Below are 27,208 nucleotides of genomic sequence, written 5' to 3' on the forward strand. Positions count from 1 at the left end.
TGTTTCATTCCGTCGCTCGTTTACTACCCCTTTCGAACATACTCTACAGGGCCACGATAACTGTGACGTCGCGTGACGAAGTACAAAATAGAGAAAGTAACAACAGATCCATATCCAAGAACAGCCCAGTTCATATCTGACACCTTTGGACGAGGTACGGACGGGAATAAGGAAAACACCCAGATGAAGGCTAAGAACATAATAGAGATGAGATTGGTGGGAAGCCCCAACTTTCCGAGGTTGAACTTTGATGGGAGAAGCGGCTCCCTTCGTATTCTCTTCAATGCAACACATGAGATAGAGATAATGTAAGTCGTCAACATAGCCACAACTCCTAGGGACACCACCTGCATGAAGGCCACACTGGACCCGAGATTGATGAGAGAAAGAAGAACGACGAGGACAACAGTAACGTAGACGGCGTTCAGCGGAATCTGATAAGTGGGCGAAATCTACATTCGAATCAGGACCAAGTACTTCAACTTCCAACAGCCTCGCTCACCTGCCCGAAGAAACTCGAGAACGGGATTCCCTTATCACGAGCGAACACGAAAAGTTGGCGCGAAGCGGCTAGAATAGAGGTTAGACTGCTACAATTACATTTGGTCGACTCCGCTTACTGGCAATCACAGCAACACATCCGAACAGTGAGATGACAAGCATAAGACAGGTCAATCCGGTCGCACCACCCACTGATTTAGTAGAGTTGTAGAATACTTGCATGAATGGAACTGTTAAGTCAGTATTTAATGCATTTGTGCCGATTTCAGTCAACTAACCTCCTAATGGTGTTGTTAATACACTGCAAAAGGTCAGTAATTGAGGCTGACCAGCGTAGTACTGATTTACCTCATTGTATCTTTGACGCAAAACGCAAAGGTTATGCCCATTAGCCATCCAAAAAGTCCGTTGCCAATCCAGGTCCACATCATGGCTCGGGGAATGGCATATGCTGCGTCGCGGACTTCTTCAGCCATGTGCGCGCCAGCTTCAATACCAACAAAGCAAGAGGCTGCTCCGACTAACCCAACCATAACAGATAGAGGGGTACTCCCCCAACCCATGTTGTCCTCGAAGAGCTTGAACACAACATCCACGGGAGCGCGATCGGCCATCACCCATAGTACAATCAATACCGCAATAAAACCCGCAACATGGAGAATTACAATAATTCCTTCAACTAGAGGAAGCGTCTTGGAGAAGAATGTGTTGAAGACAAGACAAACAAAGAGTATAGCCCAGATCAAAAGCGTTCCATGCCAGGGCTTCGGTTCGTAGGACGCGTGGTTCAAAAGTATCAGCCCCTGAATCTGCTTTGCGGATAGGTAGGAAACAGTCGCCTACTCTGCCCGTTATTATTAAGAACAAGGTTGAACGGCGGTGTTTTACGAACCGCAGCGGTCGACCATCCAAGCATTCCCAACCAACCAACAAGGTAGCTCAGAAATTTTTGACAGCTGGGTGGTGCGAACTCCGATACCCAATGATACTGCCCCCCGGATGTTGGTGCCCTCAGTCAATCAGCTTCAAGGTCTCTTCTCTGCGGTTGAGTGACTAACATGGAAGCCATCTCAGCCATTGATGCGGCCACAAACCCAAAACCGGTCATAACAATGAGATAGCCCCAGATCAAACCTGCTGTTCCTCCGTTGCCTAGGACTATTAGTCACTGGATGCTACCAGGAAAGGAAGAATCGCGCACCTAGACTGTATACGCTAGTTGCGAGTCTAAGAGGCAGAATTTTATCAGCTTGCAGCTACGGAAGGAGTAAGAATAATACTTACTCGGCTTCCCAAGTCGCCAGAATCACCATCGTGAAGGCGATAACTGTAGGATGGCGAAAGTTTCGTCGAGTTTCCTGTCGCTTGCCCATGCGAGCCATGTCGCGCTTATCAGCAGTCGTGCCCTCCTTCTCAGAGATGAATACATTCTCTTCGCTACCCTCTAAGTGGTACGGCGCGGTGTCGACGTGCGAGGTTGAAACCTTGGCATTCACCATTTTGGAAACCGAGGTTGAAAGCGAAAGGACGTTAGGGATCGTTATTAGTAAATAGCGGAAGGAGAGATAATAAGAACACTTCACGTTCAAGAGAAGCAATCTTGTATTCCATTCTCCCTAGATTTCGAGCAGCCGCCACCTTTTTAGACACGTTGCCGATTTTCAATTGCCATCCACCATATGGGGCGGTTTTACTATCATGCTAATTTCGGGCGTACACGCTCGCTACCCCAGGTCCTGATTCTCATGGAGTCTTCCGCGAAGCCGCTCTCATGTTGCTTCTTCACCGCTATTGCACACGGAGATGGCTTCCACGTAGAGAGGAATCGCCTTCGTCTCTTGAAGAAGTGGAGTGTAGGCGTACACTCAAAAAGTTTGTCTTTCGACTATCACCCAACATCTTTGGAGGATTGTATTTCACATGGGTCACGTACATTATCAGGCATTTGACGAAGATTCGTGGGTCAATGAATGGACCAGCAAGTCGGATCAATATATTAATTGGTAAGTTATTGCCATTTACGGGCTAGCCTCGCAACCAGGATGGTCAGCAACAACCCTGAAAATGCTCGAATGGTGCCGATACAAAACATACTATCGAGCCTATCACGAAGGGGCTATCATGCGATGCGCGCTCACGACGGATATCTCATCAAGCTTAGGAAGGAAACCTGTCTACGTCTAGCTTACCACATAGAAGACGTGTCCGAAAGTTATGGTATCGAAAGGGACAGTTTGGCGCTGAAGTAAAAGACTTTAGCAGGGAGTCTCACAGAAATATCCAATTGATCTGCCAGTTTCAATGCTCAATCTCTCAAAGCGGCACAATCCTTACATCTGCCCTGTTCTCCTAGTCGGCTTCATCTTCGAATAGAAGCCCCACTAGGCGGCTCGCGTAAGACATACGAATGAGGCCGGTTTACACCGTGCATTCCCGGGAATCACATCGCAACTCGCTTGATTGGTTCTATACTTGAACTAATCTACCTCGTCGGCCGACCTTCCATCAAGCTTTTCATTTTGAGGAGGATCTTTGGCTTAGTGGATGCATTCAACTTTGGCAGTACTGCAACTACCTGTACTACTCGAAACTGCTAGTTCCACTAACTTCCAGCTTCGCAGGCAATTGCTCCCATTAAGTTCATTGCCATGTATGTAGGTCTCGGCTCCGTCCTTGAAGAACCCCCTGGAAATATCCTAGACTTTAATTTAACAGCAAAAGAGAGTTCTAAATCATTACCAAGAAAATATCACTACTTGCAATATGTAGCTTATCTTTTCTAGCTTCCTAAAATGCTCTCCACTTATCTTCCCCATATTTCTCAGGCGCCAGTCCTTCGTTTGAGGCGGCCATCGCAATAGCTTTCTCTGTGATAGCATCCCTCGATTTCCTGGGACTTGCCCAAGGAGAAATTCTGGAATAGGATCTTCCCCGCAAGTTCGGTAAGGAAGGGTGTGGGGCCAATGTGGGGGCCAACAAGGCCTACTGAAGCTTCTTCACAGTTCCGCATAAAGATGGAACTCAACACTGAATGCTCCGAGGGTGTGAGATGACAGTTATCTCACGTGATCGATCTATGCAATATCAAGTACAGAGGGAACAAGCCAAAATACGGGAGTTTCCTTCCGGGATTTTCGATTAATCCAATGCCGCCAACGATCTGTGGACCATGTCATGAAAGCTTAGAATCGCTTAAATCTCCCCTGATTGTCGAAACCAGTCTACGGATATAACCCTAACGCCAAGTCTTCTATAAACTTAAGACCGCTACTCCCTCAGAGTCCAGGTTCTCAGCCCCAACATAATCCCTTAATCGTGGTGGTTGTCGCCCTTCAAATAACCTACCGTTCACCTCCCAGTCTCGCCCACACGTGACCTTCCAAGTCCGAATCAGCCTTTCTCCTCAAAACTACCCTAACATCGTACAGCTACCAACAAACCGTCGCCCATCCCTCCCTAGTAAAATGGAAACGAATATGCCAACATCCCTGCGAACTCCACTTTGCCGCTACGCATGTCTGTCGGACCTTCCATCAATAGCTCGCTGTTGGTTCGATGCCTTCTTTGACGACGAAGTCATTGGTGACATTATGCATCCGCATCGGAAGCAATTTCCCGAGGATGTGTACTGGTTCTTGCTTAGGGGTATTAGGGAGAGGTTTTGGGATTGGCGGCATCAGTTTATTGTTGTTGTAATGGCAGAGAATGGGAAAGAGAAGGTTATCGGGGCGGCAGATTGGAGAAGAATTGGTGACGGAGGAAGAGCGAGAGAATTATGTACATGTGATCCAAGTGAGTGACTTCCTTGATTACTCAGATTAGTTTTTGTTGGAAAATGTTCCAATTATTGCAGAACTCGGTCTTAAAGATATGAGTTCACAATTCTTTCGAGAAGTGACCGCAAGCTTTGGTCATCTTGAGTCGCTACCCTCCTTCGCTGCCCTCGAAGGCACATTACAAGTTCCTAATAAAGTATCGATTGACTCTTCGTACAGGAAATTTTATAAAACCAGCACTCGGTCTCTACCATACCTTATCCCTTGCATTCTTCCCAAATCGAGCCGCTGACCCAAAAGCCTCCTCCTTCCTTAGCTCTGCTGTCGCAAATGCAGAACAGTACTGGACAGGTGACCATGCTGAATGCTCGGATCTCCATGTGTGTGGCGTCGATTCGAAGTTTCAAGGTAGGGGCATTGGGAAATTGTTAGTCAATTTGGGGTATCGAGATGGCGGATAAAGAGCGTGTGAGTACGAGCGTGATGACTGGGGAAAAGATGAGGGGCTTTTATGCTAGAAGCGGTCTGACTGAAGAGGCGGGGCAAGAAAATAGTGAGCAAAGAAGAGGAATTGTGCTGTTCCGAAGAGCTAAAGTCAGAGATTTAACATGATCTTTCCTATCTGGCTTGCATCCTCTCTATCTCAAATTAAAGGCAGGAGTCGAGAGAGAAACGAATGAAACAGTTAGGGGCTCTGCGCGGCCTCAGGATATAACGGGGATGCGTGACGCGGAAACGACGAGCTACCATTTAATCAGTCACATCATACCAAAATTTTGCCGGCCTCGAGGTTGTCTCTGAAGAGTGCCTCCGTAATTGGCTAAATTGTGCTTTACCAAATGTGACTGAGAGCCTCACTTTTCTTTTATGTTGCCTCACATTTTACCATACCAGCAAATTAGAAGTTCTCCATTTCATCAGCTGTAGCTGCCGGGTTTGATATACAAAAGTCACTCCAAATCTGGCATTCCTCGACTATTACACTTATATGTATGCTTCGAGCGGCAGTCAGCCCGTCTCTCACCTAAAATCTCTTGTATAATATTCCAATGCCCTCTTCGACGAAGTATTCCTCAGTTTTCAAAGTCCTCTCCACAGGGGCTCTCATTTGCTGGAGGTAAAGGCTAATAAATTGTAGACGAAAAGTGTCCTCCAGGAATATGAGTGAGAACAAGTAGACCCAGAGATTGAGATCAAAAATCTGGCTGAGGAATTTGATGGGATATGCTGGCGCCTTGAAATTGCTAGGGAGAATACATTAAAAGAATAGAACATAGTCCGGGACGAAGGGCGAGAAAAAGCCGAGTTCGGGCAAGTAGAAGAAGAAAGGGATAAGGTATGAAAAACGCTAGAGCACACGATGTTAGAGAATCCAGGTATGATGATAGGGCTTGAAAAGGAAGAGAATGACAATATAGACTTTGGAAGCAAGCCCAAGAATCTCGATCGGAGGCCACAGGAGAAAGGAAAACCAATGAAACGAAAATAGAAGCTGAAACAGAAGTAACCAATGGGGAAATAAGGCTGAGAAGAAACTGCTTGAGGGTCGGGAGGTCGTAGGGTCTTACATCAGCAAGCATGCCGAGGCGAGTGAGAAAGGTTTGAAGCTCCAAACACGGATATGTGGGAATGAAAAGCTACAATAAGATAACCTGACTGGAAAGAAATCTCCAAACCAATCTCTCGCAGGGGCAAAAGGGATGTGTGGGGACAGAGCATCTTCGAAGTTCTCGAAGATGATTGCAGAATAACTTGGTCTGGGCAAGGGTTCGCCGCTATGATATCGAAAACCGGTCCTTGTCACCACAAGTCTTCAATCTCAGGAGATTCGATCGGTGATATGAGTTCAGCGTTGGTGTGGAGCGAATGGTTACACAATACACGGAACCCCGAGTAAGAAAAAATATACTACACATCACTATTTTATTTGGGCCTTTCTCAGCCAACGTATCTCTTTTTTCTATTGCAATATTGAGGTTTATACTTGGTATCGATACCTAGGTACGAAGGTACTTTCACATGTGGGTTCCACGTCAATAACGCTCCTCTTCTAGGCTATCTTTAAGCCCTTAAGCCCTAAAATCCTCCTCGACGCGTCCCTCCAACACGAAGCCACTCCCCTCCACTCTCTTTCCACAGCCACGAACCTCCCCCTCCACCAACTGTCCACCTAGCGCCGCGAGACTCCATCAAGTCCTCAATACAACAAGACTTCACGGTGGCCACAAGCGGCACTCAAAGCAAAGTTATGGACCTAATCACCAAGATTCGACTCCACCTCGACAAACTCGACAAACTCCAACCCGACAGGGAAGGTATCGCAACAGCGACGGTTTCTAAGCTTGCCCACCCTGTCGGAAACATGCGGAAAGAACTCGAAGAATCTTTGGAATGGCTTTTGACTTATACCACAAGAGCCACATCAATCACAGTTGAACACGTCGACACCAAGCTCATAGTGATTGAGGAGTTCATAGCAAGGCGGCATCAATGGGCAGAAGAAGGGGTAACCCAGGTGGGGCTTCAGGACATAGATGATCAGATAAAGGAGACTTTGGAGCTCTTTCAGAAGGTTGTTAAAGAGATCTTTGAGGATTTGGAAAAAATAGTTAAGGTTCAGGGACAGTAGCAAGGAATGAGATCCAGACATGGCGAAGATAGGCAAACTTCCGGAGCTTGATTAAGGTACTACTTTGTATTGATATATGATTGAAAATTGCCCAAAAAGAAAACATTTTGTTGGAAAAACACTTTTTGCTCTGGGGAGTTCTAGTCTTGTCGAACTCCAAATCATGCATGCTTCCAAGGGGACACCCCCAAGGTCCTTTTTTCTTACAAACTCCCTTACTAAGGACTCAACCTCTCAATTCTCCACTCCCCATCCCCTCCTTCCTCCCCGTCAACCCTCGTATACCTAAACCGATCATGCAACCTACTCTCCCTCCCCTGCCAAAACTCCACTACCTCCGGCAAAACCCTCAATCCACCCCAAAACCCTGGAATCGGGATCTTCTCCTCCTTCTCAAACCTCGCCTCCACATCTCTAACCCTCTTCTCCAGCTCCTCGCGCCCATCCAACACCTGGCTCTGTGGACTTGCCCATGCTCCAATCCGACTGCCGCGAATCCTCGTATCATAGTAAACTTGGCCTTCCTCATCGCTCATGCGCTCCACACGTCCCTCGACTCGAACCTGGCGCTCGACCTCGTGCCACCAGAACGTCAATGCAGCCTGGGGATTCGACCGCACATCGGCGGCCTTGCGACTCGTGTCCCAATTGGAATACACCACGAACCCTCGCTCATCTAGCTCTTTCATAAACACGATTCTTGCGCTTACTTTGCCATCGGGTAGGGATGCAGTAGCCAGTGTCACAGTTTCCGGTTGGTACACCTCGGCAGCCTTGGCGGCGTCAAACCAAGCGTGGAATTGGTCTAGCGGAGAAGCTGAGAGATCGGAGAGTTCAAGGGTACCATTGGAATACTGGATTGCTTTTCCGGGCGTGTCAGAGCCGCCTGTAGGTGCGAAGATGCGCTTGGAGTTTGAGGGCGTGGAAATGCCAGATGCGGATGTGGAAGAGGATTCGGGTTCGCGACGGAGCACGGTGTTTTTGGCAGAGTATAACATGCCGTACAGTCGTCTTGGATTGGATTGGCAGGTATGACAATTGCTGATACTTAAGATTGTTCTAAAGAATAGTTTGGATGATAGGCGGATGTGCATGACAGGGCTCCGAACTATTGCAGGTATTTATGCTCCACGATCTGGCACGTGGTCGCCACGAGAAGATTCGATATTGAGATTGATCCGGGGCATGCAGGGGGGTTGAAAGATGCAAAAGATGCGGTGAATGAGGGGCAATTGGCATGACGCAAGTGGGGTGATGAAATCTTAGCGTGCCTTGTGATACGGATCGTGATTTCAGCAGCCCCAGAGGCGTAGAAGCCACCCACTCTGGTTGTTTCTTTTGCGGCTGTGTGCAGGTGCCTTAAAAAAATGGCTCATTGCTAGAAATAGAGATGCCGGATTTGAGATGCATACACGTAGTGGAACACCACTAAAACCGCTACCCGTAAGAGGCCAGATCTATGTTACAAATTGCGAATAATCAAGAGACAACTTGTGCCTACTGTGCCTACTGTGCCTACTGTGCCTACTGTGCCTACTGTGCCTACTGTGCCTACTGTGCCTACTGTGCCTGCTGTACCTGCTGTACCTGCTGTGCTTGCTGTGCCTGCTCACCTTGTCCGCTCTGCTCCCTGCTCTTCTTCCCAAACCACCGCTCGATGTAATATTTAAGACCTTTCTTCTTCCTTGAATAATCTTCCTCGCCCACATTATGTTTCTCTACGACTCTCAGGAAAACTTCATCAAAGGTGGATGGAGAAACGGAGTAAAATTCTAACCCCAACTTGTTCTTATTCTCTTCGAGCAAGAGGAACAGGTTGCCAACAGTGACTTCATCTTTGGTGACTTCGTCTTTGCTGTCTGAGGGCTTGGCTGTTCCATCGGCGGCGATATGGGATGGAATGTTGAAGCGAAGCTGTCCATGGTATGGCATACCCTCCAGTTGCGCGCCTGGGAGGTGCTCCTCGACCCACTGCTTAACAGTATTCATTTCATCCTGTGTGCTATGTGGTGCGGACTCGCAGATGAGTTGGATGTGAAAGCCATAGCCATGCTTCTCTCGCAGGTGCGCTGTGGTACCAACATCGAGTAAAGTCTTGGCCATAACACCGACGCGATTTGCAAGATGGTCTGCTTCCTCCATCGAGTGGGTCTGGCCAATGGTTAGTGGTGGCTCACTAGAAGAGAAGGCATAGGGTACGTACCGTGAGCAAAACACTCCGCCCGGTCTTAAATTGTGCCAGTGTCTTCCACATGGTTCTCTTCGCAAGCGGATCCATACCGCTGCTAGGCTCGTCCAACAAGACAAGCTCTGGATTTCCGATGAGAGCAATACCCAAACTAAGCTTTCTCTTGTTACCGCCTGACAGCTTTGACCCCATGGTCTTTGCAAATTTCTCGAGCCCGACGGCTTTTACAATTTGCCGTGCATTGCGCTTAGCATCAGAGACACCTCTCACTCCAGCGTAGAATTCAAGATGTTCGAGAACCGTCATCTGGTCGACGGCATCGAATTGTGGACACACACCAAGCCGAGAGCGGGCAACGCGTCTATCCTTGCGGACATCAATATCTCCGAGGTGGATCTCACCTCCGCTTTGAGTAGGCTGGATTTCGCCACGGATCATGTTGATTGTAGTTGATTTGCCTGCACCATTGGGACCAACAACTGCGAAAACCTCCCCTTTCTGAACACCGAATGTAAGATCGTCGACAGGAGTAATCTTCCCATAGCGGCGAGATTTGAAAGACCTCGTAAGGTGTTGAACGCGAAGACCATCAGTGGCATGCGCAACCCGCTCAATCTCCTCGGAGACTTCCTTCTCTCTAGTGATCTGATCCTCCGCGTCCCGTGTTTTTGCTGCTCTCTTAAACCAATGTGTAGCCCAACCGTGATCTGCTATCATGAGGATCCCGAACATAACGAGAGATTGTCCTAGTAGATATAAGATAGGAGCGCCGTATAGACTAAACTCCCCAGGATAGCTTGCCATGTGCGGAGGGCTGCCGCGACAGAGTGCGGAAAACATGTTCATGGCTACAATCAATGCTCTTGTCAGGTTTCCAATTGGTGTTATTAGGTTGAAGGTGTAATTGAACAGCGCGAGGTCATCGTTGACTTTATGGGCCTGAACACGAGTCTGGATGTTCATTACTCCAGTGAAATACATGAGGAGCATGAAGGCCTGGGATCCAGCAGCGATTGCAAACGCGGCTAGCTGAGACTTAGCGAATTTTGCAATCATGTATGACCATAAGAGAGCAGCCAATCCGTAGAGGAATAGGACCACAAAGAGGTACGAGATATTCCACCAGTTGTTCGCAGTCGAAGCTGCCAAAATGATTGTAATGATGACGCTCGTGATCAGTATGTTAAACCAGTCAAAAGCGGTGTAGGCCAGCCAAAGCGGGAGAGGACGCGCCCCGTTGTTGTACTCAAGCGCCCGAATCTTGCGAAGCCGTTCAACTGTGGGATAAAGAGCGAAGAATGCAGGATAGCACGCCATAATTAAGCCGAAATAAAATATAAATTGGATCTGATTGGTCGCATCTTCCGGCCATGGGTAGTTGAAAGATCGGAAATTGGTTGAGATGGTCGTATTCGTAAGCAGCATGTCAACTGCGTTCTGCATAAATATAGACGAGTAAAGACCGAGGAAGCCAAGGTTGGAGTAAAAGCTGAAGATGGGCTCGTCGCCAAGGAAGAATCCACCAGGTGTAACCGTACTAAAGTTCGCCTTAATGTACGCATTAAAGTCATCTAGAGTATCGACAAGTTTGATATAGTCGAACAGGGCTGTCTCAGAAGCGCTTGCATTGCCAAATTGAACAGGTAACATAGATTGAAAGAGAGTCAGGTTCACGTTTTGTAGGGCACTCGTTGGTCCAACGACGAGAAGCTTCAAATGTTAGAATGAGATATTTCAAAATGAGAAACAATAGATTGACTTACAGGCTTATAGTCCATTTTCTGGGACAGTGTCTCGAGATCTGTTTCCTGAACCTGCTGATGAGGCTGACAACCCGGGTATTTCTTGTTGTGCAGGAGAACAGAGATACAGGCTGTCGCGATGATCGGGATAAGAAAGGCTGAAGCGTAAGGCAGATAATTTCTTTGAAGGATCGTTAAACGCTTCAAAAACAAAATGAAGGCCTGGTGCAGAAAGCTAATAGCTCTCCCAGTCATCAAGGCCTCTGCAGCCTGGTCACTAGGGGGCTCGGCAGTCTGCTTCTCTTGCTCCTGACGATGAGCCTGCACGGTAGCTGAGTCACCCGACGTTTGTGAGGCATCTGAAGGAAGTACTGCATCGGGGTCCTCAGCTAGTGTCATGAAGACTTCCTCGATAGTTGGACCTGTGACTTGGTATTTCGTAATCTGGCGCCTTTCTAGCTCTTTGATGATTTCCATAGCGCGACGGGCGTCGGGCACGAGAATCACCTCTTGATCAAAGAAGCTCTCCTTAGCGTAGCCCGAAAACAACTCATCGAAATCAGGTAAGTCCCCATAGCCTGAACCACGTAATAGGTGGAACCGGTAGCCCTGGCCGAGCTTGCTCTTTATTTCAGACACGGATCCTTCAGCTTTCAACGTCCCTTTTGACATTATAACCATGTGATCCGCAAGGAATTCGGCTTCGTCCAGGAAGTGCGTTGTTAAGACGAAGGTTCGGGTTCCCCGTTCGGCGAGAAGAATATCCCAAATCTTTCTTCTGCTCAATGGATCAAGTCCTCCCGAGACTTCATCGACACAGCAAACTTGGCTTCCTCCTGTCAGCATCATGATGAGCTGAAGCTTCCGTTGCTGGCCGCCCGAAAGAGTCTGTGCATAAGATTTAATCTTATGGGTTAGCCCACAGTCGTAGATAAGTTTGCTGAGTTCGGCGTCAGTGGTTGGGCTGAGCGTGTTGGACTTGATTCGATTGAAGATCCTGGCATGCTGTTCTACTGTCAGGAACTCCCACAAGACGTTCTTCTGCGGGCAAATTCCAATGCCTCCAGATCCAGAGACTGTGATAGAGCCCGTAGTTACATCCCCAAGACCTGCGATAGCGTTCAGGGTCGTTGACTTTCCACATCCATTTGCGCCAACCAAGACCATGATCTGGCCTTTCATTGGTGCCAAAGATAAATCCGTTACAGCATGAACAACTCTTTTCTTGAAGCCAAGCGCTGCTAAAAACCAGTTGGGATAGTACCGCTTAGTGAAGTTATTCAAAACTACAGGATGTGCGGTATCGGTATAGCTTATCTTCCTTCCCTGGGACGCTGTCCTATAGAACCACCGCTCAAGTAGGGCACCAAGGACCGGGTAGGCCAAGACTTGGATGAGCATGAAGAGCCAGAACACCAGTCCCGGCAGCCTCCAGGTCGCATCCGGTGCCGCTTTGAGTAGGTTCGGCACCATCTGCTTGTGCTCATGTCGAGACAAGAAGATCATGAAATACACGAAGGTCATTGGCGTGAAAAGGAGGCCCAGAATGGCGACGGCACCCGTCGAGATAGTCTTTGCTGATATTTGGGCGCCTATGCCAAGGACGATCGCCACAACCACAACCGAGATACCACTCAGTTGGGCCCTCTTGAAGAAGGCCGCCCCTAGGATTGAGAACGAATTCAACGAAATTCCGGTGAGTATATTGAAGATGACCAGGATGCCTGCGTTTGTCTTGGGAAAGAGGCCAGCTTTCATGATTATCGCCATGACGATCCACGAGGGGAAATAGACCTAGGGAGATGAAATTAGAGATATGGCAATAGAGGAACCATCAATACTTACAATCGTGAAAGCGACCCAGTGGCCCATGAGGCGGGCAAGTTGGGGTTGCCACCTTGCCACATTCGGCATCATCGATTCGAGAAGGTCCGCCATGCCTTGTTCCCTCTCCCTCGCCATTACACCCACAAGCTGGTAGCAAAGCCCAATGAAGCCAATGTACCAAACGATCGCGATGTATTTTGTGTTAGCGTTCTGGATTGAGGTGACGACGGAGTCGTCCCATTGTTTCTGCGTCTTTGAGGTGAACGGATACTCCTTTACGGAAGGAAGGGGTTTGGCCCCGCTCGCAGAACTGACGTTAGCGATGGCTGTATCGATGGCACGCTGAAGCGGCATTGGAAAGATTTCGGCGTCATTCTTATTGTTCTTGACGTTGATTTTGTAACCAAGAGCTCCATCTACGCGGAGAGTGTAGTTCCAGATGCCACCTTCGGTTGGAGACGAATAGAACTCTGCAGCTCCATAGCACTTCGTGACGCCGGACAAGGAGCTTTTACAGAGGGTGAGGAGATCGTCAGGGTTGCGCAAGATCTCCACCACCTGGCCGCGATTTCCCCTGGCTGATGCAGCGACGATATCGATGACTTTCTGGATCTCGCCTTGGCTTCCAGAGCTTCCATAATTGCACAGTGCTAGCGTCCTCCGATTGCCCATGGCCTCGGCGATTGCATCTGATAATGGTCTTACCACGCTAGGGGTTCCAATACCGTAAGTCTCGGTGGGCCAGTAGACGCGAATGATAAAGGCCATATAGATGGCTAGGATGATAGGGATGTTGAAAGCACGCCAGTATGTCGAATATCTCCGCTTGCGGTTCAGGACCAGAAGCAGGTCCTTCCACGCAAGCGTTTTGATCTGGCGTAGCAACATTGAGGCAGCCATAGTGAAGGTGTTTCAAGAGAAGCAAAATGCAACACTAGCACATAATAAAAGGTGTAGAGAACTCCAAGGAGCGTGCAAAAGAATTAAAGGAGTTCTACTCTGTCCTTCATTTAGATTGATGCAAGAGGCAAACGGGAATGCGAATTACGACAATGGAGGCTGTGATATTGTTTGGGTGTGAGGTGATGAGGACGAAGCCTGATGTTCTGCCTTGCAGCCCCTCGTATCCTTTGCAAGGGGGGTCTTGGGGTGGCGCTCTGGGCAGGCCATGCAGGAAGACAGCCAGGCGAATGAAGCGAATGAACACGAGAACAGGTGAATAGAGGCGTTCAGCAATATCGCGTGACGAGATGCGAGCCACGAAGCTTGAAGGCGCGTGTGGGCTCATCTTTCTGGCCATGACGGCGCAGCAAAGAAGATGGCGACTGAAGGCTGAAAGTGTTGACAATCGACAATTCTGGAGCGTCCAGAGGGTGGATGCAAAAAATGGGGAGGAAAAGCCCCTAGAGAGGATGGTGGGTTTCGATGCTGGGCAGGGCTGAGATTGAGATCCCGAAAGGCCCAAGCTTCGCAAACTATTCCTATTTTAACAAGCGAGCAGCTCCCAAACTCCGCACTCTCTTTTCTTGTTCACCGGATCTTGTGGTTGCGTTTAGCCAGCATCGCCTGCAGCTTGACGCGTCAGACAGCGGCTACGGTTGCACGTCTCAACGGCGCACTGAAACGTATCTGCCTCGTTCTGCAGACCATGGCCACCAACCTGGCCCACGTGCTCCTACGCCGAGCCCACACTCCAGACACCGCCGAGCACATCTTCAACGAACGAGTGGTCCAGAAACCCCTCCTCCTCCGCCCTTCCTCCCCTGAACCCTCCGCTCGCGCTCTCCGCCGCCGCACCCAGGCACAGCGCAATACGCGCGCCAAGAAGCGCAGCTCCCTTAAACCTCAGCCCCTCTCTGCCGCCCAGAAGAGACAACTGGGCCTCCTCGAGATCCCCAAAGAGCAGACTAAATATGACATCTATGCGCCGTTGCACAATCTGTGGTTGTCGTACATGAGAGAAATACTGGGCCTGGAGAGGAAGGCATGCGTGAGCGCTGCGTCTGCAGGCCAGATTCTCGCCAGCGCCGACATGCACGGCGCCATGCTCGAGGTCGTGAGGAGTAGATGCGTGAGCCGCGTGGGCATCAAAGGCATCGTCGTTCGCGACACCAAGTTTGTGTTCGACATCATCACCAAAGGGAACGTCATAAAGTGTCAGTCCACATCTGTCTGACTTGAACACTCTTGCTGACTTGTTCAGCTGTACCCAAAGAACACACCACATTTCGCTTTGAGATTCCTCTCCCGGCCGTTGAGACTGAACAAGAGCCAAAGCCCTTGGCCTTTGAAATCCTCGGGGAGCAGTTCCAGAACAGGGCGCCCGAGAGAGCGAACAAGAAGTGGAAGATGCACTTTCAGCCAGATATATAAGGCAGTACACACAAAGCCAACGCTCAGCAACGCCCAGCAACGTTGCTAGAATTGAAACATCTGATACCCATTGTGCTGGAAAAGGGTTTGCCCTTGTTATTCCTGAGGCTGAAGCAGTTTGCCCCGAATATAATTTTAGGGAAATAATCAGTGCCTCAGGTCTCAGCCTTGTCCCCCTCTGGAGCTCCAAAACACTCGCACCTGTCTCACCCAACTATACATGAAGACCTTGTACCAGGCATCTCCGAACGTGAGTGTTTCTGCCAGATAACCATCTTCACAGCATGCATCTATAGCGAGCTCGATAGTAGATGGGGCTCTGAGCAGAAAGGGGGGCGTTTTAGCGCGCCTTCTCAGCTCCTGTGTCAGCCAGTACAAACCATTATACGTTCGGATCCTGCTAACCGTATCCCATTCAACTTGAGAGCCTTTCAGCCCAGCCGTCTAATTTAACCCTGCTGAAACCTATTTCGACTCTATTTGCGTTTTGGGATTCGGAATTTCCTCACCAACTCCCTCCATGCCGTATTTCAAAGTAAATTGATAGAAATGCGTGGAGCTAGCACTAAGCTGAAATCAGCGAATTAGCAGATTATTCAGGCATCGCCCAACTGCAAGAAATGCGAGTCCATACTCTTTCAAGCAAGATTACTTGATAGACAGGAAGTGGAGTTTTTATTTCATACAGCCAGAGTAGAGTTATCATAAACTTCTGCGATACTTAAATTTTTCACCATATCCACACCCATCAGTAATCTAGAATTCGTCCCTCACTCCAGGCTCCTTCTGTAGCTCTTACCCTCAATGGCTCACACTCTACTGCCCTGATCTTTCCACCTACCCTCTCGAGCCGATACAAAAGCTTCTCTTTGCCTTCCCATCCTAGATACTCCAAGCTCTCCGGCACGCTCAGGAAGTCATTAAGTACATCTCCAGGTAGGTTCTCTGCTCGATCGTCCCAGAGGCGGAGGGCGCGGATTTGAGTGTGAGGTGGGAGAATAGAGATTATGGTTTTCTACGTGTATGTTGTCAGCTAAGCAAGTTTCACATGTGTCGGGGATGAAGGGAGCTTACCAAGTCGTCCACATTCATGGGGTCGGGTGTACACCATCCTCCATGACCATTCGAAATGGAAATATGTCCCATCTCCAGGCTCACACCTAGTTCTTTAAGCTCCGCTAGCTCAGGCAACAGCTCTTTGACAGCTTTAGGCAGAAAGTTCAACTCCTTCTCTGCTGCTTTCTTGACCTTTGCGTCATCTCCAGCCGCATCCTCGCCCTTGTCACTACTATCAATCTCCCTAGGCCGCCAATCCGTACCACCCCGATGAAACTCCAAGCACTTCAACGTCCCCTTTCCCCTCTTAATCTCTTCGAATCGTGCGGCTCCCCACCCATCTAGCGCTAAATGTGCAATCGGCCTTGAAGCCTCCTCATTGAACCACCCTCCCAGGCTTCGATTAGGAGACATCCCAGAGACGTACAGCTTCTTCAACTTTGGCAGCGCATGCGTCGGTAATTCTGCCTTCTTATCCCAGTCATCGTTGCCATACCCATCAATTGCATCCTTTAGCACCTCAATATTCTCATTCCTTGTAAGAAACCCAGCAAAAGCCTCAGCATTGAAATCGTACCCGCGGACAGAAAGTTCCCGCAGTGAAGGGAAGTTGTAGTCCCACGTGATATTCTGAATCTGGCAAGTGTCCAAATCACACCCCGGATACTCGAATTCCAGCATCTCCAGACCCGGACTCGATTTCAACAGCGCCTCAACTGCATCTCCTTTGTCTCCATGCGCCGTCGTACAATCAATTCTTAGGACACGCAGGGCTGGGAAATGGACCTGAGGCGGCGCCACCTGGTGGACTTCGTGCGTATAAAAGCCCAGTATCAACGTCTGCAACGTCCGTGCATGCTTCCATAGTGCGGTCCAGAAGGCGGGTGGGCGGGTGCCCTCGCTGCCCCACCAAGTTTGTTGGTCCCAGGCGAATTCTTCCAGTGAACCTCCAGCATTCTCGATGGCATCTAGGATCTGGGTGATGTGTGAACAGAGCTGAGACGTGCGGTCATCGGCAATTTCAGGGACATTCGAAGCACCAGGCTCTGGTTGCTCATCGCTGTTCTTCGACGCTAAAGAACCGACGGATTTCCCATCCTCGTCCAATCTCTCAGCAGCTTGACTCTCCATTCCTGCGTCCTCGCCTCCATATTCATCCTCCTCCTCTCCTTCTTCTTCGCTGTCCGGTTCCTCCATCCTAAGATACAGCCTCCGAATCCTCCGATGCCATTCCGGCCTCGCCAGCACATGCTTCGCCAGCAATTCCACATGCTTAGGCTCCGCAATCGTGATATACAAGTCGCCTTCAGTAAAATCTTCTCCCGTGCTAGTGATCTTACTAGCTCTAGGTGCATCAAAATTTTTGGGGATTACCGCATTGTTTGAAATAATGAAGCCTTTTTGAAGTGAAGCCATTTGGCGCGTCAATCGTAATGGCACGATACTTCGTTGAGGTCCAGGGTTAGATATTCATTCATTTATGTAGTGTGTGTGGTGACAATACTGATGGGGCTTCGTGCACACTGCTGCCTTGGGTGTGACGCGGTGAGCGGATCCAGCAAATGATGTGGTTGGGCAAGAAACCCGTTGTGCCAGTGACAGGAATGCACCTGTGGGGGCTAATCGTGCCTTTATTCTGATGGCACAGCGAGGGAATTGCATACTACTGAGAGTGTGAAGTGGTTAACGAAGGACGTACGTGATTCTGCACTTTCGGTGATGCCTGCTTTACTAATCGGGGCGCCCCACATAGCTATCACAGAACGTCTCGCAGTAGTGGCAATTCTGCATCTGAATGAAGTGGTCAAAGAACCTATCAAAATACATCCTTTCCATCATCCAAGTATATAAGGTTCCGCGCCCTCACCAAAGAGAAGATGTGGTTTCCGCAGCGCCAGATCTAGAATCGTCTGTGCAAACACAGAATTCGCCCATGCGAACCAGCTGCCTGGACATCACTTCATTAGCAGCGTCACACGGTGTCTAGGAATCAGAAAGACCTACGAGTATAATCCCTCGCATAATCGACGCCGATGCTCTCATGAATGAGTCCGTTGCGACTGACATTTTTCACTAAGCCCAAACAATTCGTAATCTCGTCATCGCTTTCACTTGTCATAGCCTGCACCAACACGCTCATTGGCCATGCATGCAAAAGGCCAACATGTGGACCTCCAATGCCGTGGAATTCTACGCCGGTTAGGTAGTACGGGTTCCCATGCTTCTGGAGAATCATTGTTCGGGTGTTCTTGTAAACCTTATTGTCGCTGTTGACGAAACCAAGGAGAGGAAGTGCGAGCAGAGACGGAAGGTTAGCGTCATCCATGAGGATCGAGGAGCCGTAGCCGTCGACTTCGAAAGCGAAGACATCGCCGTATTTCTTGTGGTGGATGACGCCGTGTTCCCAGATGCCTGCTTCTATCTCTTCTCCTTTGGCGCGGAGAGTGGTAGCGAGTTTCTTCTTGCCCGCCTTCTCGAGCATGGCTGCAGAACGCTTGAGCTCGACGCTCATCATCGCGTTGGCAGGGATGAAATATCCGAGGATAGTGGCATCGTCGCTCGGGCGGAATGCGCTACGGACGAGCCCAGTACCGCTATTGAGAGGGTTGCCGACCCCCCCAAGGTTCAATGTTTCAGTCCCAGTGTTCGTGCGGCGTTGGAAAGTGTACTCGTTGCGCTCATACGAGCCAGTCTCGTTATCGAACGTGGGCCTGGACTGGGCTTTGAGGACCTTCATCAAAGTGTCCAAGGCCAGAAGCCAGCGAGGCGTCAAGAACTCGGTGGAACTGGTATGGTTATAGAACTGATTCGTCAAGGAGAGGAAGTGGGCCAGCGAGTCCAGCTCGTACTTGCACTCGAACACAAAAGACGGTTCAATCGCCGGATGCACCTCGTCACCGTCACCCTGGTATGTCGGCTGGAGACCACTCGGCGCAGGCGGCTGAAAGGCGTTGCAGTACGGGGACCCGATAACATACTCGGCTTGTGTGTTTATTGCGCCGAGGATTAGGTTGTGGATCTCCCTGTCCTTCTTCGCTAGGAGCTGGTACTGGGCAAGCTGGTTAGTCGAGTCTCGCAGCCACTCGGCGTTGATATCTCCGGTGACGATGAAGCTCTGGGGTCCCTTCCACGCATCGGCGTCCCAGTACTTTTTCGAGCCCTTTTTTCTCTTCTGCGTGCCGTCGACGTGCCATCGGACCGTTGTGTCGAGTGTGTTCGGGAATGCATTCTCAAAGATGCGCGCGAGGTCCTTGTCTACAATCTTCGCGTTCATGTCATCAATGACCTTCTCCACCAGCGGAGATTCGAAGGTACGGCAGTGCTTCGAGGGCCGCTGGAAGGGGAGCTCGAGAGGGCCGTCGCTATAGGGAGGGCTGGACAATGCATCATTAGCCGACCGCGTCCATTATTGATGTTTATTTTGGAAGGCATTCCGTACTGCTGTCGCATAGCATAGAGCTTATAGTCTGGACACGCTGCCTTGTACTTGGTGGGGTCCAGCGGCACCTGCACCTCACCAACAGGGTCGACACCCGCAAAGACCCATGGGAGAAGCGCAGAGAAGCAGCACAGGCTAGTCAGCGGCTTCGATGTCGGCTTCATCGTGGAGGACGGGCGATGTTTCGTGGCAGCAAGGCCCACGCACGGCTAATAAGGTGGAGAGGAATGCAGGCACAATATCGGCACGAGCAAGCATCAGCGAGGGAGAATTGCTATCATGACTTCATGATCCCCCCAATGGTCATGCGCATTGAAGGCGTTCCGAGTGCAGTTGAGATAGAAAACGGCCAGAAGCTGTCTGTGGTCGAGGGATTAGTGTCTCCTCTGGCTTGGCTTCGGCTTTCATCATGATCGACAGGTGGCTTTTACACCCTTGCTCGCAGACCCTTCCATCTCAGCCACGGGTATAAACACGTAAGAACGCGTCTGGCCGGTTCTTGCATTCTCGATCTAGGGATTCCCCATCAATAAATAGCACGCCTCGACTTTCGCGCACCAACCCTTCATCCATATAGCCAGTAACCTACTCCTGTAGCTATGCAACCAACACCGAATGCGGCCCCTAGCTTTGAATACAGCTTCCACAATGTCGCCCAGTACAAGTAATTATGGAGCTTCACAGTATACTGCGCATCATTTGCCCTAGGATACGGCTCCTCCGGTGCTGGCTTTCCCAAGAACTTGCACAGTGGTCCCCATCCGTCTTGCGACTTGAACTCAAGCAACTTTTCCTTGGGAACCCTGGACCGGACATTTTGGTAGTGCTCCAAGAATGTCTCACGAAGAGCTTCGCGATCCCGGGGATCACCCTTCGTCCATTTGGCCATGATCTTGTTGACGAGGTTCACGTAAGGGCCCCATAACACCTGTGTCGACATCAGCCACGAGCAAGTTCAAAGCATCTTAACTTACCGGATCTCGTGCACAAAGAAATGGCAGTGTCTTCCAAGTCAAGATCGTCGAGAAGGTTTTGTCCATAGACGCTAGCCAACTTGTCACATCCCTATTAGTGAGAATCACTTTTGCGTTCGGATACATGGCCAGGAACTCGTCGGCAAACAAAATGCTGGGGATGTCTTCCAGCACCTGCAATTTAGGATTAGCGAGACCCCCACTATACATTAGCAGTGACATGTACATCAAAGTCCCCAAGGAACTTATCGAAATCTTCTTGAGTGAAAGGCTTGCCTTGGCCTTCAAACTTTGCCTTCAATGCTTCATCCCAGAGTTGTAGGTGCCGCTCTCGTCGTATTGTGGCTATCAACGCTTCCGACATATGATATGGCCGGTATCCGAGCTTGATGAGCGCTTTTTTTAAGGACAGTGTTCCTGACAAACAATTAAGTTTCTGACTTCCAGACAACTAACTCACGTCTACCTGTTCTGCTGAACCCTAGGCAGAGTACCTGCAGTTCTTTCGCCCTTCGAGAGTGGACTGGTAGGGTGTCGATCAGTCGCGTGTTCGCCATGGCCGATTGCTCTTGATTCCAGTGCGTAAAGAAGGAGGGTGCGTTTGAAGTCTACCCAAGAGCAATCTAACCCAAAAACAAATCGTAAGAACGCTTGAAGCAAAAGGAGGATTTGGTGTATGCCTCAAGTTAATATATCTTCCAGCTGCTCGTCGCAACCTAACCCAATTGGGTATGCAGCTCGGCGTACTAACTCTCAACCAGACATTTTAAAACGCCCTGTTAACCCCGCCCCAGCCAGGATCTGCCAGATGTGCCCGGTACAAAATCCCTGGCCATGAAGCAGGTGGTGCTTTCTCTGGATGCCTCACTGCTTGCTCTACAACAGCATCTCCAAGTACTTTCTCGACTCCTAGGCGAGGATATTTTTCTTCAAACCCTTCTCGCAATTTCATCAAATCCTCCTCATTTCTATTCCCAGATGACAGACTCTTCCGCTTCCCAAAGTCTATCAAAACGGCCTCTCTTACTATTCTCGCTAACTCGCTAATCCTTTCTGCAATCACTGGGCTCGTATGCAGAGCGATCGCGACCCACACATCATGTATGTCTCCCTCCTTGACGTCAAACCTGCGCAAATGCTCCGCTGCGCTATCAGCACCTTCGACTTCAAAACGCTGATGGCCGTCGTACTGGGGTACAATCCCAATGTCGTGCAAAATGCATGCGGCGAAGAGGAGATCTTGCTTAGCCGAAGAGTAAATTGAGTTGGGCTGTGTGAGGAAGTGGGCGTAGAGGTAGACACGAATGCTATGGTTTAAAATGGACGGTGGCAGTAGGCGAGAAGCCAGTTCGAAAGCGGCCTTCGAGATTTCGCTATGGGGAACAAAGTCTAGTAGATGAGCATGTTTTACATCAGGTGTCTCCGACAATGGCAGGTTAATCGCTAATGGCGGGCACATGGTGAAGATGTCTGGGTGACTTCAGATGAGAATATAGGGATGGGTAGGGACATGCAAGTGGGTACTCCTTTATATCCCATACCCACCCAACCTTAGAAAGCTACGCCCTATTGTACCTCTCAACCTAATCCAAACTAGTCACTGATTACTAATCGTGCAGACCTCTGCCACCATAGGAAAACTCCGGTATTTGCTTCCACGTCTCAAGCTGATGCTTGATAGAACCACTAGTTGACCATCATATCTTAGGTGGTGACTCGAGTGCTGATTCCGAAGTCACTTCAATCTGTACGTTTTCTATATTCTCTTTCTTGCTCTACCCCTTGCTTCCAATTCACCCCATTGTACGGTCCCGCTAATCTCATCTCGCTCGCTCGTTCCACGACCCATGCGCCCGGTCGGCGCATTTGATCTCACATTTTCCATATACCCCATAGGCACTCTCTTCCCAAGGAATGGTCTCCATGTATTCCTGACTATATCCTTGTTCACTTTCCAAATTTCTGTGCACGAATCCGCGTCTTAGTCACTCCTACAAACTGTTCAGGGGTTCATCGTCAGTCTTCTTCCGAAAGAACAGCGTTTTCCATTCTTCTCCACGAATCTCTGCCTCCCTCCACATGCGTTGTTGGCTCTCTTCAACAGCCAACTTCTTGTCACTGACGGTTTTCATATCACCCTGACTTAAACCGTGAGTAACACCACCACCGTGCTTTGCGAGATCCCCAAGGATCCTACTCATAGAAGCTTGCGATTCTGATTTTGTGTCTTCATTTTGCCTCAACTTCCGACTTCTCGATTTTCTCTCGAGATATTGAACCGTGAACAACAAAGCTGTCGTTCCGGGATCCTTTTACTGCAAAGGTATCCTCAGAAGACTTGGCGTCGAAATCTCGAGCTTCAGGCTCATTCTTAGTTCCCCCGTCCAAGAATCTCATTCCTTCAAATCAGATTTTGGACACCAACCCACTAGCCAAGGTGATCTAGTAGCTACCCACAAGTTCCGAAGAAAGCGTTCCACTTAGAATCCTCTTGACCTCAAAATTCGGCACTGGGATCATGTAGTCCCGATCGTAGCGGTTTATGTGCAAGATGGCGTATCCCTCTTCTTTTAACGCTAACACTTCTAAGATAGCGAGCTGTGACTAGTGGATAAAGACTGACTTTCTTGGACACCAGCTTCGTTTGTATAACTTCCTCATCCTGTAAGCTCCCGAGGATGAGCTCTCCGGAGAATGCGTTCAGCGATATCTTCACACCGTCCTCCGACTTCCCACCGGCATATTGCTAATTCTTTAGAGATCTGGAGGACCATTTTTGAACTAGTAACGCTCTTTTCTCCGGATTTTCTTCAAGAACAGGGGCAACTAACAACGAAAGATGATCTGCCCAATACCGGGGAAGTTCAACAGTCGACTCTTCGCTTACTACGAACGACGGCGCAGTTATACTACTCAGGTTACCTTTAATCGTGGTAATCGAAGATAGAAATTCCCCTGCGTGGAACGGTTCACAGAAATAGACCTATACATATCAGGAACTTACCTGAGCGTATATTTGAACACCTCTATTGCCTGTAGCTACTAGACACGCAAAGCTGGAGCCCGCCAGTTAAGCCGCAAGCCATGACGTTCACGGGCTAAAACACGACAGCACACTTCGGGATCAAACATCCCGATTGCCTGGTTGCCGGACCGCTTGGCGAGCTTACTGAGAGTGGGATGACTTGGCAAGGCAGGAGCGCTGTTACTCTGCTGATACCGGCGGCCAACATCACGAACTAGGGGCTTTTGCTGCATAAATCCTAATTTCTTACACTCCAAGGCTCTCAATCCAAGTCTTTTGGCACAACTATTGCGATGCTGTCGCCCTTCCGAGTTATAACTAAAAGAATCCTATTTCGACAGTCACGGGTACCGCACTTGGAGGGGTAATGTCCTTCCCCAGCATAATTCCAAATAATCGAGCAGCAGAAATGTATAAAGTCTAGCTGTGGGAGAGCTAGGGTGTTGGCGTTTCCCATTCCATTGTAGCTATCAGCAGTCATCTTCTCAGCCGGTATACGATTACCTCAAGAGGTTCCATTAATACATAAACTGTAGGCTGTTAATTAAGCCTCGAAGTCTCCAATTTCGCCGAAGCTGTTCCAGAAATCTTGAACATTTGAAACGCAAAAGGAAACCAGATCTTACTATTAGCAGTGGCTTTATCCATGAAAAAAGTACAGAATCAGGGAACGATGATTACTTGAAACGAGGAACCAGACTCTTTCGTACCCCCCTTAAAAAATGGTTGTACTGAGAAACGCAAATAGTCGCACTGGCACTGCATTCTACCAAAATCAACGCCAACACCCTCAACACATTTTCCTCTACGAAATAACCCAACTCGGAATCTTTATTTAAACAAATCTCTTGCTTCTTCGTGTGCGGCTTTCAATGTTAGCTCGGCCTCTGACCTCACGCAAGCTGATATCATCTACCCGCATCGGGACATGAATCCCCTCATATTCAACGCCATCTGTTGATTCTGACGCCTCAGCAATTGTGTATGTGGGGCGTTGATGATGTGAGCTTGAAAGCTAATGCTGTGGCAGAGACAGTGCATGATGTGGCCGGGGTTCTGACTGTGGCGACTCATTGTAGGAGTAATGGGTTTGTGTCGAGTAGTGAGAGCGATTTTACGATTGCGACTAGGTTCTATAATCAACAGAAGAAGGGGATATTGTCGCAGTTGGTGTTGACGACGGGGTGTGTGTATGAGGAGATTAAGGAGTTGTTTCTGCGATGAGACATTCTCTGTCTTGGAGGGCCAGAACGAATGGCTTACAGGTTATGGTAATGAGATTAAACGCGATAATGAAAAGTCCCGGAAGTGATGTATAAGAAAGATACACACCGCACCGTTTCAACAATTCAAGTCAGAAACTTTAGCATTGATGATTGCCTGGAATTAGTGACAACCAATGATACACTATAGCGGTAATCTATGGATCAGGAAAGGGAGGGTTTGATATGCTGAATCTGTTACTGGGACTAGAGACAGAAAGCGTCAACGGAGAAATCTATTGCAAGAAAGTGGTAATTTACCCGGTCTGACCTTGGGCGCTGCGAGGCGTTATAAGAGCTGTACGCCAATATGTAATATTGCGCTCCTAGCTTTTATTCCAGTGAGCAGATTCGGAATTGAGAAAGACATCCGTCTGCCTCGTAATTCCTCTCATATCAACCTTCTTGTGCAATTCTTCTTCACTCCCCCCGTCCCCAGCTTGTATCCTCCAGGAGCTAAATCCCTTCCGATCGTCTCGTCTCAGGTCTTCATCACCATCACCATCTGGCAGCGGCATCGGCTTCACACTCCCAAGCCCATACTCCTCATCCGGGCCATTTTCATGCCTTGCAAACGTTACGAGATTAAAAGGAGCGCCCTTCTTACGATCATTACCGCTAAACGCAGAGCGCTTTCCGTACCGTGTCTCTTTCCCAGACGTACCCCGTAGGGGGTTTGTGCCGGTGCGCGAGAGCCCGAGGCGCTCACACAACAGACGATAGAGAGGCCGTAAGGTGGCAAGACTCCCAGCTGTGATCGCAAGGCCTTGTTCGATGTCGGACCAGATAGCGATGTCGATTGTGTCGTAGAGAAAGTCGTCGCTCTTAAAGTCCATGACGAATGCCATGCGGACTATGACGGCGGTGCTTGCACTACATAATTTTAGCCACGATTGGAAGAGAAAGTTTATTCTGAACTCACACGCATGCCATACTCAGAATGGGGACGAGAGCTATCTTAGCGTTTCGCGACATGTTAAGGTTCCAAACCAAAAACATGGGGAGTATACCTAAAGCCGGCGTACGGTTAGCAGACATGTATAAAGGGAGGAGCGACACATATTCTAGATCCTTCTCAACGTGCCATATTCTGAACATAACTTGATAGGCACTTATGGATGCAATGCGAGAGAAGTAGCATATATGCCTCAAACCTACCGAAAGTGAAGTCGCAAATAGCACTGATTGCACTATAAAGATATGTGAGGCCAATTATAACGTCGATGTTGATGCATGAGCCTGGCTGGTTTTTGTTCCAAAAGTAGGAGACGGGACGACATTGCAAGAGCGTAACGAAAAAGAAAACGATGCCAGTGAGTACTGTGAGTCCCATAACGGTGTATATAATCCACCGTTGCATCTTGTTGACAGTGACTCGCAGGAGAAAAAGACCGATGGAAATTTTGGCTCCAATCATCGTCCAGCAATAAGAAATGTAGCAAAGCCACCAGAACTACACACTCATTAATGCCTAGATTGGTGGGCGTGGAGTGCATGGGTACAACTCACTCTCAGTGCCTTAAAGATGCCTTCTTCAGTCAGATCTCGCATATGACGTCCGGTTCCATAGTGAACGCCTCCAATGGCTGAAGAGGCGAAGAAAATGTGACACAACTAAAGAAGTCAACATTATGTTTCTTACACAGAGATTGAATTGTAGGCCTACGGTAGCAAATACCATCCATGTATCGTCCCAGCCGAATGCGTTCACCAACCGAAGACGCACGTAGATGCGGAGCATGGTTGCCACGAACGCCATTGCGACAAATGTGGAACACACCTGGGCCTGTCAGTCAAGGATCGCATGTGATGCTGAACACTTACAACTTGAAACTCGGGACCTCGGTTTTCAACCATGTTGAAATGGTAGACATCGAACAGCGGATGGCCGCCTCAGCACTCCTTAGTGCTACGAATAAGAAAGATGAAGTCAATATTAAAAGCAGAGAATGAGTTCGAGGAGGTAGACTGAGGACCCAATGGCTTGCATTTTAAGCCGCGCAACACCTCCTACCGCTAACCTTGCAGGGAGGTAGAGGAGAGGGCGGGGCGATGACTTAGGTGGATCCTGGTTTGATTATGATCCAGAATAGTATTACCTCCGTCCTCCGCAGGGGACATTTTGAAGATCAACCCTAAGATCTGTTACACCGGACCGGAACCTGTCAACATTGGGACCGGCGTCAGCCAGGGACAGGTATGCAAACGCCGTGCCATGGCTTGTAGGAGGGCCCGAGGGTTAGGCACTGGAGTATATCGGCATTAATGAGATCGCCGAGGTACGGAATTTGCCAACTGATAAAGGGGTGAATGCACTTGCAGCCCTTCGCCCTGAAAGTTCCATCTCTGCTCAACAGTTTACAAGACCTGGCGACGGATACGAAAAATGTTAGCCCGTGGAAAATCTTGCTTTGGA

General features: G+C 49.2%; 11 protein-coding genes across 11 annotated transcripts; 2 read left to right on the forward strand and 9 right to left on the reverse strand.

Moving 5' to 3' along the window:
• Positions 1-23: 23 nt before the first annotated feature.
• BDR25DRAFT_281682 (amino acid transporter) lies at positions 24-2,037 on the reverse strand (the record flags this gene model as incomplete). The annotated part of the gene is made up of 9 exons (XM_033687908.1): positions 1,786-2,037; positions 1,703-1,728; positions 1,560-1,653; positions 1,394-1,511; positions 850-1,340; positions 780-802; positions 621-731; positions 503-570; positions 24-452 (listed from the first exon to the last, which is right to left on the reverse strand). Exons 1-9 carry the CDS (start codon positions 1,998-2,000, stop codon positions 24-26), a joined length of 1,575 nt encoding a protein of 524 aa, XP_033550595.1. The 5' UTR covers positions 2,001-2,037.
• Positions 2,038-3,977: 1,940 nt separating this feature from the next.
• On the forward strand, positions 3,978-4,889 carry BDR25DRAFT_332556 (uncharacterized protein; the record flags this gene model as incomplete). The annotated part of the gene is made up of 3 exons (XM_033692761.1): positions 3,978-4,293; positions 4,497-4,719; positions 4,751-4,889. 3 exons carry the CDS (start codon positions 3,978-3,980, stop codon positions 4,887-4,889), a joined length of 678 nt encoding a protein of 225 aa, XP_033550596.1.
• A 2,058-nt stretch (positions 4,890-6,947) lies between these two features.
• On the reverse strand, positions 6,948-8,089 carry BDR25DRAFT_301880 (pyridoxamine 5'-phosphate oxidase). The gene has a single exon (XM_033689673.1). It carries the CDS (start codon positions 7,902-7,904, stop codon positions 7,125-7,127), a length of 780 nt encoding a protein of 259 aa, XP_033550597.1. The 5' UTR covers positions 7,905-8,089; the 3' UTR covers positions 6,948-7,124.
• Positions 8,090-8,296: 207 nt separating this feature from the next.
• On the reverse strand, positions 8,297-13,785 carry BDR25DRAFT_301881 (ABC transporter). The gene is made up of 4 exons (XM_033689674.1): positions 12,682-13,785; positions 10,858-12,630; positions 9,110-10,804; positions 8,297-9,057 (listed from the first exon to the last, which is right to left on the reverse strand). Exons 1-4 carry the CDS (start codon positions 13,561-13,563, stop codon positions 8,467-8,469), a joined length of 4,941 nt encoding a protein of 1,646 aa, XP_033550598.1. The 5' UTR covers positions 13,564-13,785; the 3' UTR covers positions 8,297-8,466.
• A 526-nt stretch (positions 13,786-14,311) lies between these two features.
• On the forward strand, positions 14,312-15,036 carry BDR25DRAFT_217858 (ribonuclease-like protein P complex subunit Pop4; the record flags this gene model as incomplete). Its single annotated transcript, XM_033684913.1, has 2 exons — positions 14,312-14,819; positions 14,867-15,036. The coding sequence occupies 2 exons, from the start codon at positions 14,312-14,314 to the stop codon at positions 15,034-15,036; spliced, it is 678 nt and encodes a 225-aa protein (XP_033550599.1).
• A 668-nt stretch (positions 15,037-15,704) lies between these two features.
• Positions 15,705-17,767, reverse strand: BDR25DRAFT_341040 (uncharacterized protein). Its single transcript, XM_033693570.1, has 2 exons — positions 16,111-17,767; positions 15,705-16,051 (listed from the first exon to the last, which is right to left on the reverse strand). The coding sequence occupies exons 1-2, from the start codon at positions 17,506-17,508 to the stop codon at positions 15,785-15,787; spliced, it is 1,665 nt and encodes a 554-aa protein (XP_033550600.1). The 5' UTR covers positions 17,509-17,767; the 3' UTR covers positions 15,705-15,784.
• A 48-nt stretch (positions 17,768-17,815) lies between these two features.
• On the reverse strand, positions 17,816-19,890 carry BDR25DRAFT_301883 (uncharacterized protein). Its single transcript, XM_033689675.1, has 3 exons — positions 19,532-19,890; positions 18,097-19,466; positions 17,816-18,040 (listed from the first exon to the last, which is right to left on the reverse strand). The coding sequence occupies exons 1-3, from the start codon at positions 19,693-19,695 to the stop codon at positions 17,928-17,930; spliced, it is 1,647 nt and encodes a 548-aa protein (XP_033550601.1). The 5' UTR covers positions 19,696-19,890; the 3' UTR covers positions 17,816-17,927.
• Positions 19,891-20,088: 198 nt separating this feature from the next.
• On the reverse strand, positions 20,089-21,062 carry BDR25DRAFT_281698 (NAD dependent epimerase/dehydratase; the record flags this gene model as incomplete). The annotated part of the gene is made up of 4 exons (XM_033687909.1): positions 20,089-20,459; positions 20,506-20,679; positions 20,732-20,922; positions 20,972-21,062. 4 exons carry the CDS (start codon positions 21,060-21,062, stop codon positions 20,097-20,099), a joined length of 819 nt encoding a protein of 272 aa, XP_033550602.1. The 3' UTR covers positions 20,089-20,096.
• Positions 21,063-21,184: 122 nt separating this feature from the next.
• Positions 21,185-21,994, reverse strand: BDR25DRAFT_301884 (uncharacterized protein). Its single transcript, XM_033689676.1, has one exon. The coding sequence runs from the start codon at positions 21,962-21,964 to the stop codon at positions 21,272-21,274; it is 693 nt and encodes a 230-aa protein (XP_033550603.1). The 5' UTR covers positions 21,965-21,994; the 3' UTR covers positions 21,185-21,271.
• A 502-nt stretch (positions 21,995-22,496) lies between these two features.
• On the reverse strand, positions 22,497-23,025 carry BDR25DRAFT_311957 (uncharacterized protein; the record flags this gene model as incomplete). The annotated part of the gene is made up of 2 exons (XM_033691273.1): positions 22,497-22,814; positions 22,963-23,025. The coding sequence occupies 2 exons, from the start codon at positions 23,023-23,025 to the stop codon at positions 22,497-22,499; spliced, it is 381 nt and encodes a 126-aa protein (XP_033550604.1).
• A 2,019-nt stretch (positions 23,026-25,044) lies between these two features.
• On the reverse strand, positions 25,045-26,699 carry BDR25DRAFT_341043 (uncharacterized protein). Its single transcript, XM_033693571.1, has 6 exons — positions 26,617-26,699; positions 26,459-26,572; positions 26,302-26,406; positions 25,951-26,245; positions 25,715-25,802; positions 25,045-25,665 (listed from the first exon to the last, which is right to left on the reverse strand). Exons 1-6 carry the CDS (start codon positions 26,647-26,649, stop codon positions 25,119-25,121), a joined length of 1,182 nt encoding a protein of 393 aa, XP_033550605.1. The 5' UTR covers positions 26,650-26,699; the 3' UTR covers positions 25,045-25,118.
• Between the last annotated feature and the right edge of the window lie 509 nt (positions 26,700-27,208).

This window comes from Lindgomyces ingoldianus (assembly GCF_010093535.1).
Source record: "Lindgomyces ingoldianus strain ATCC 200398 unplaced genomic scaffold BDR25scaffold_8, whole genome shotgun sequence".
Taxonomy (NCBI): Eukaryota; Fungi; Ascomycota; class Dothideomycetes; order Pleosporales; family Lindgomycetaceae; genus Lindgomyces; species Lindgomyces ingoldianus.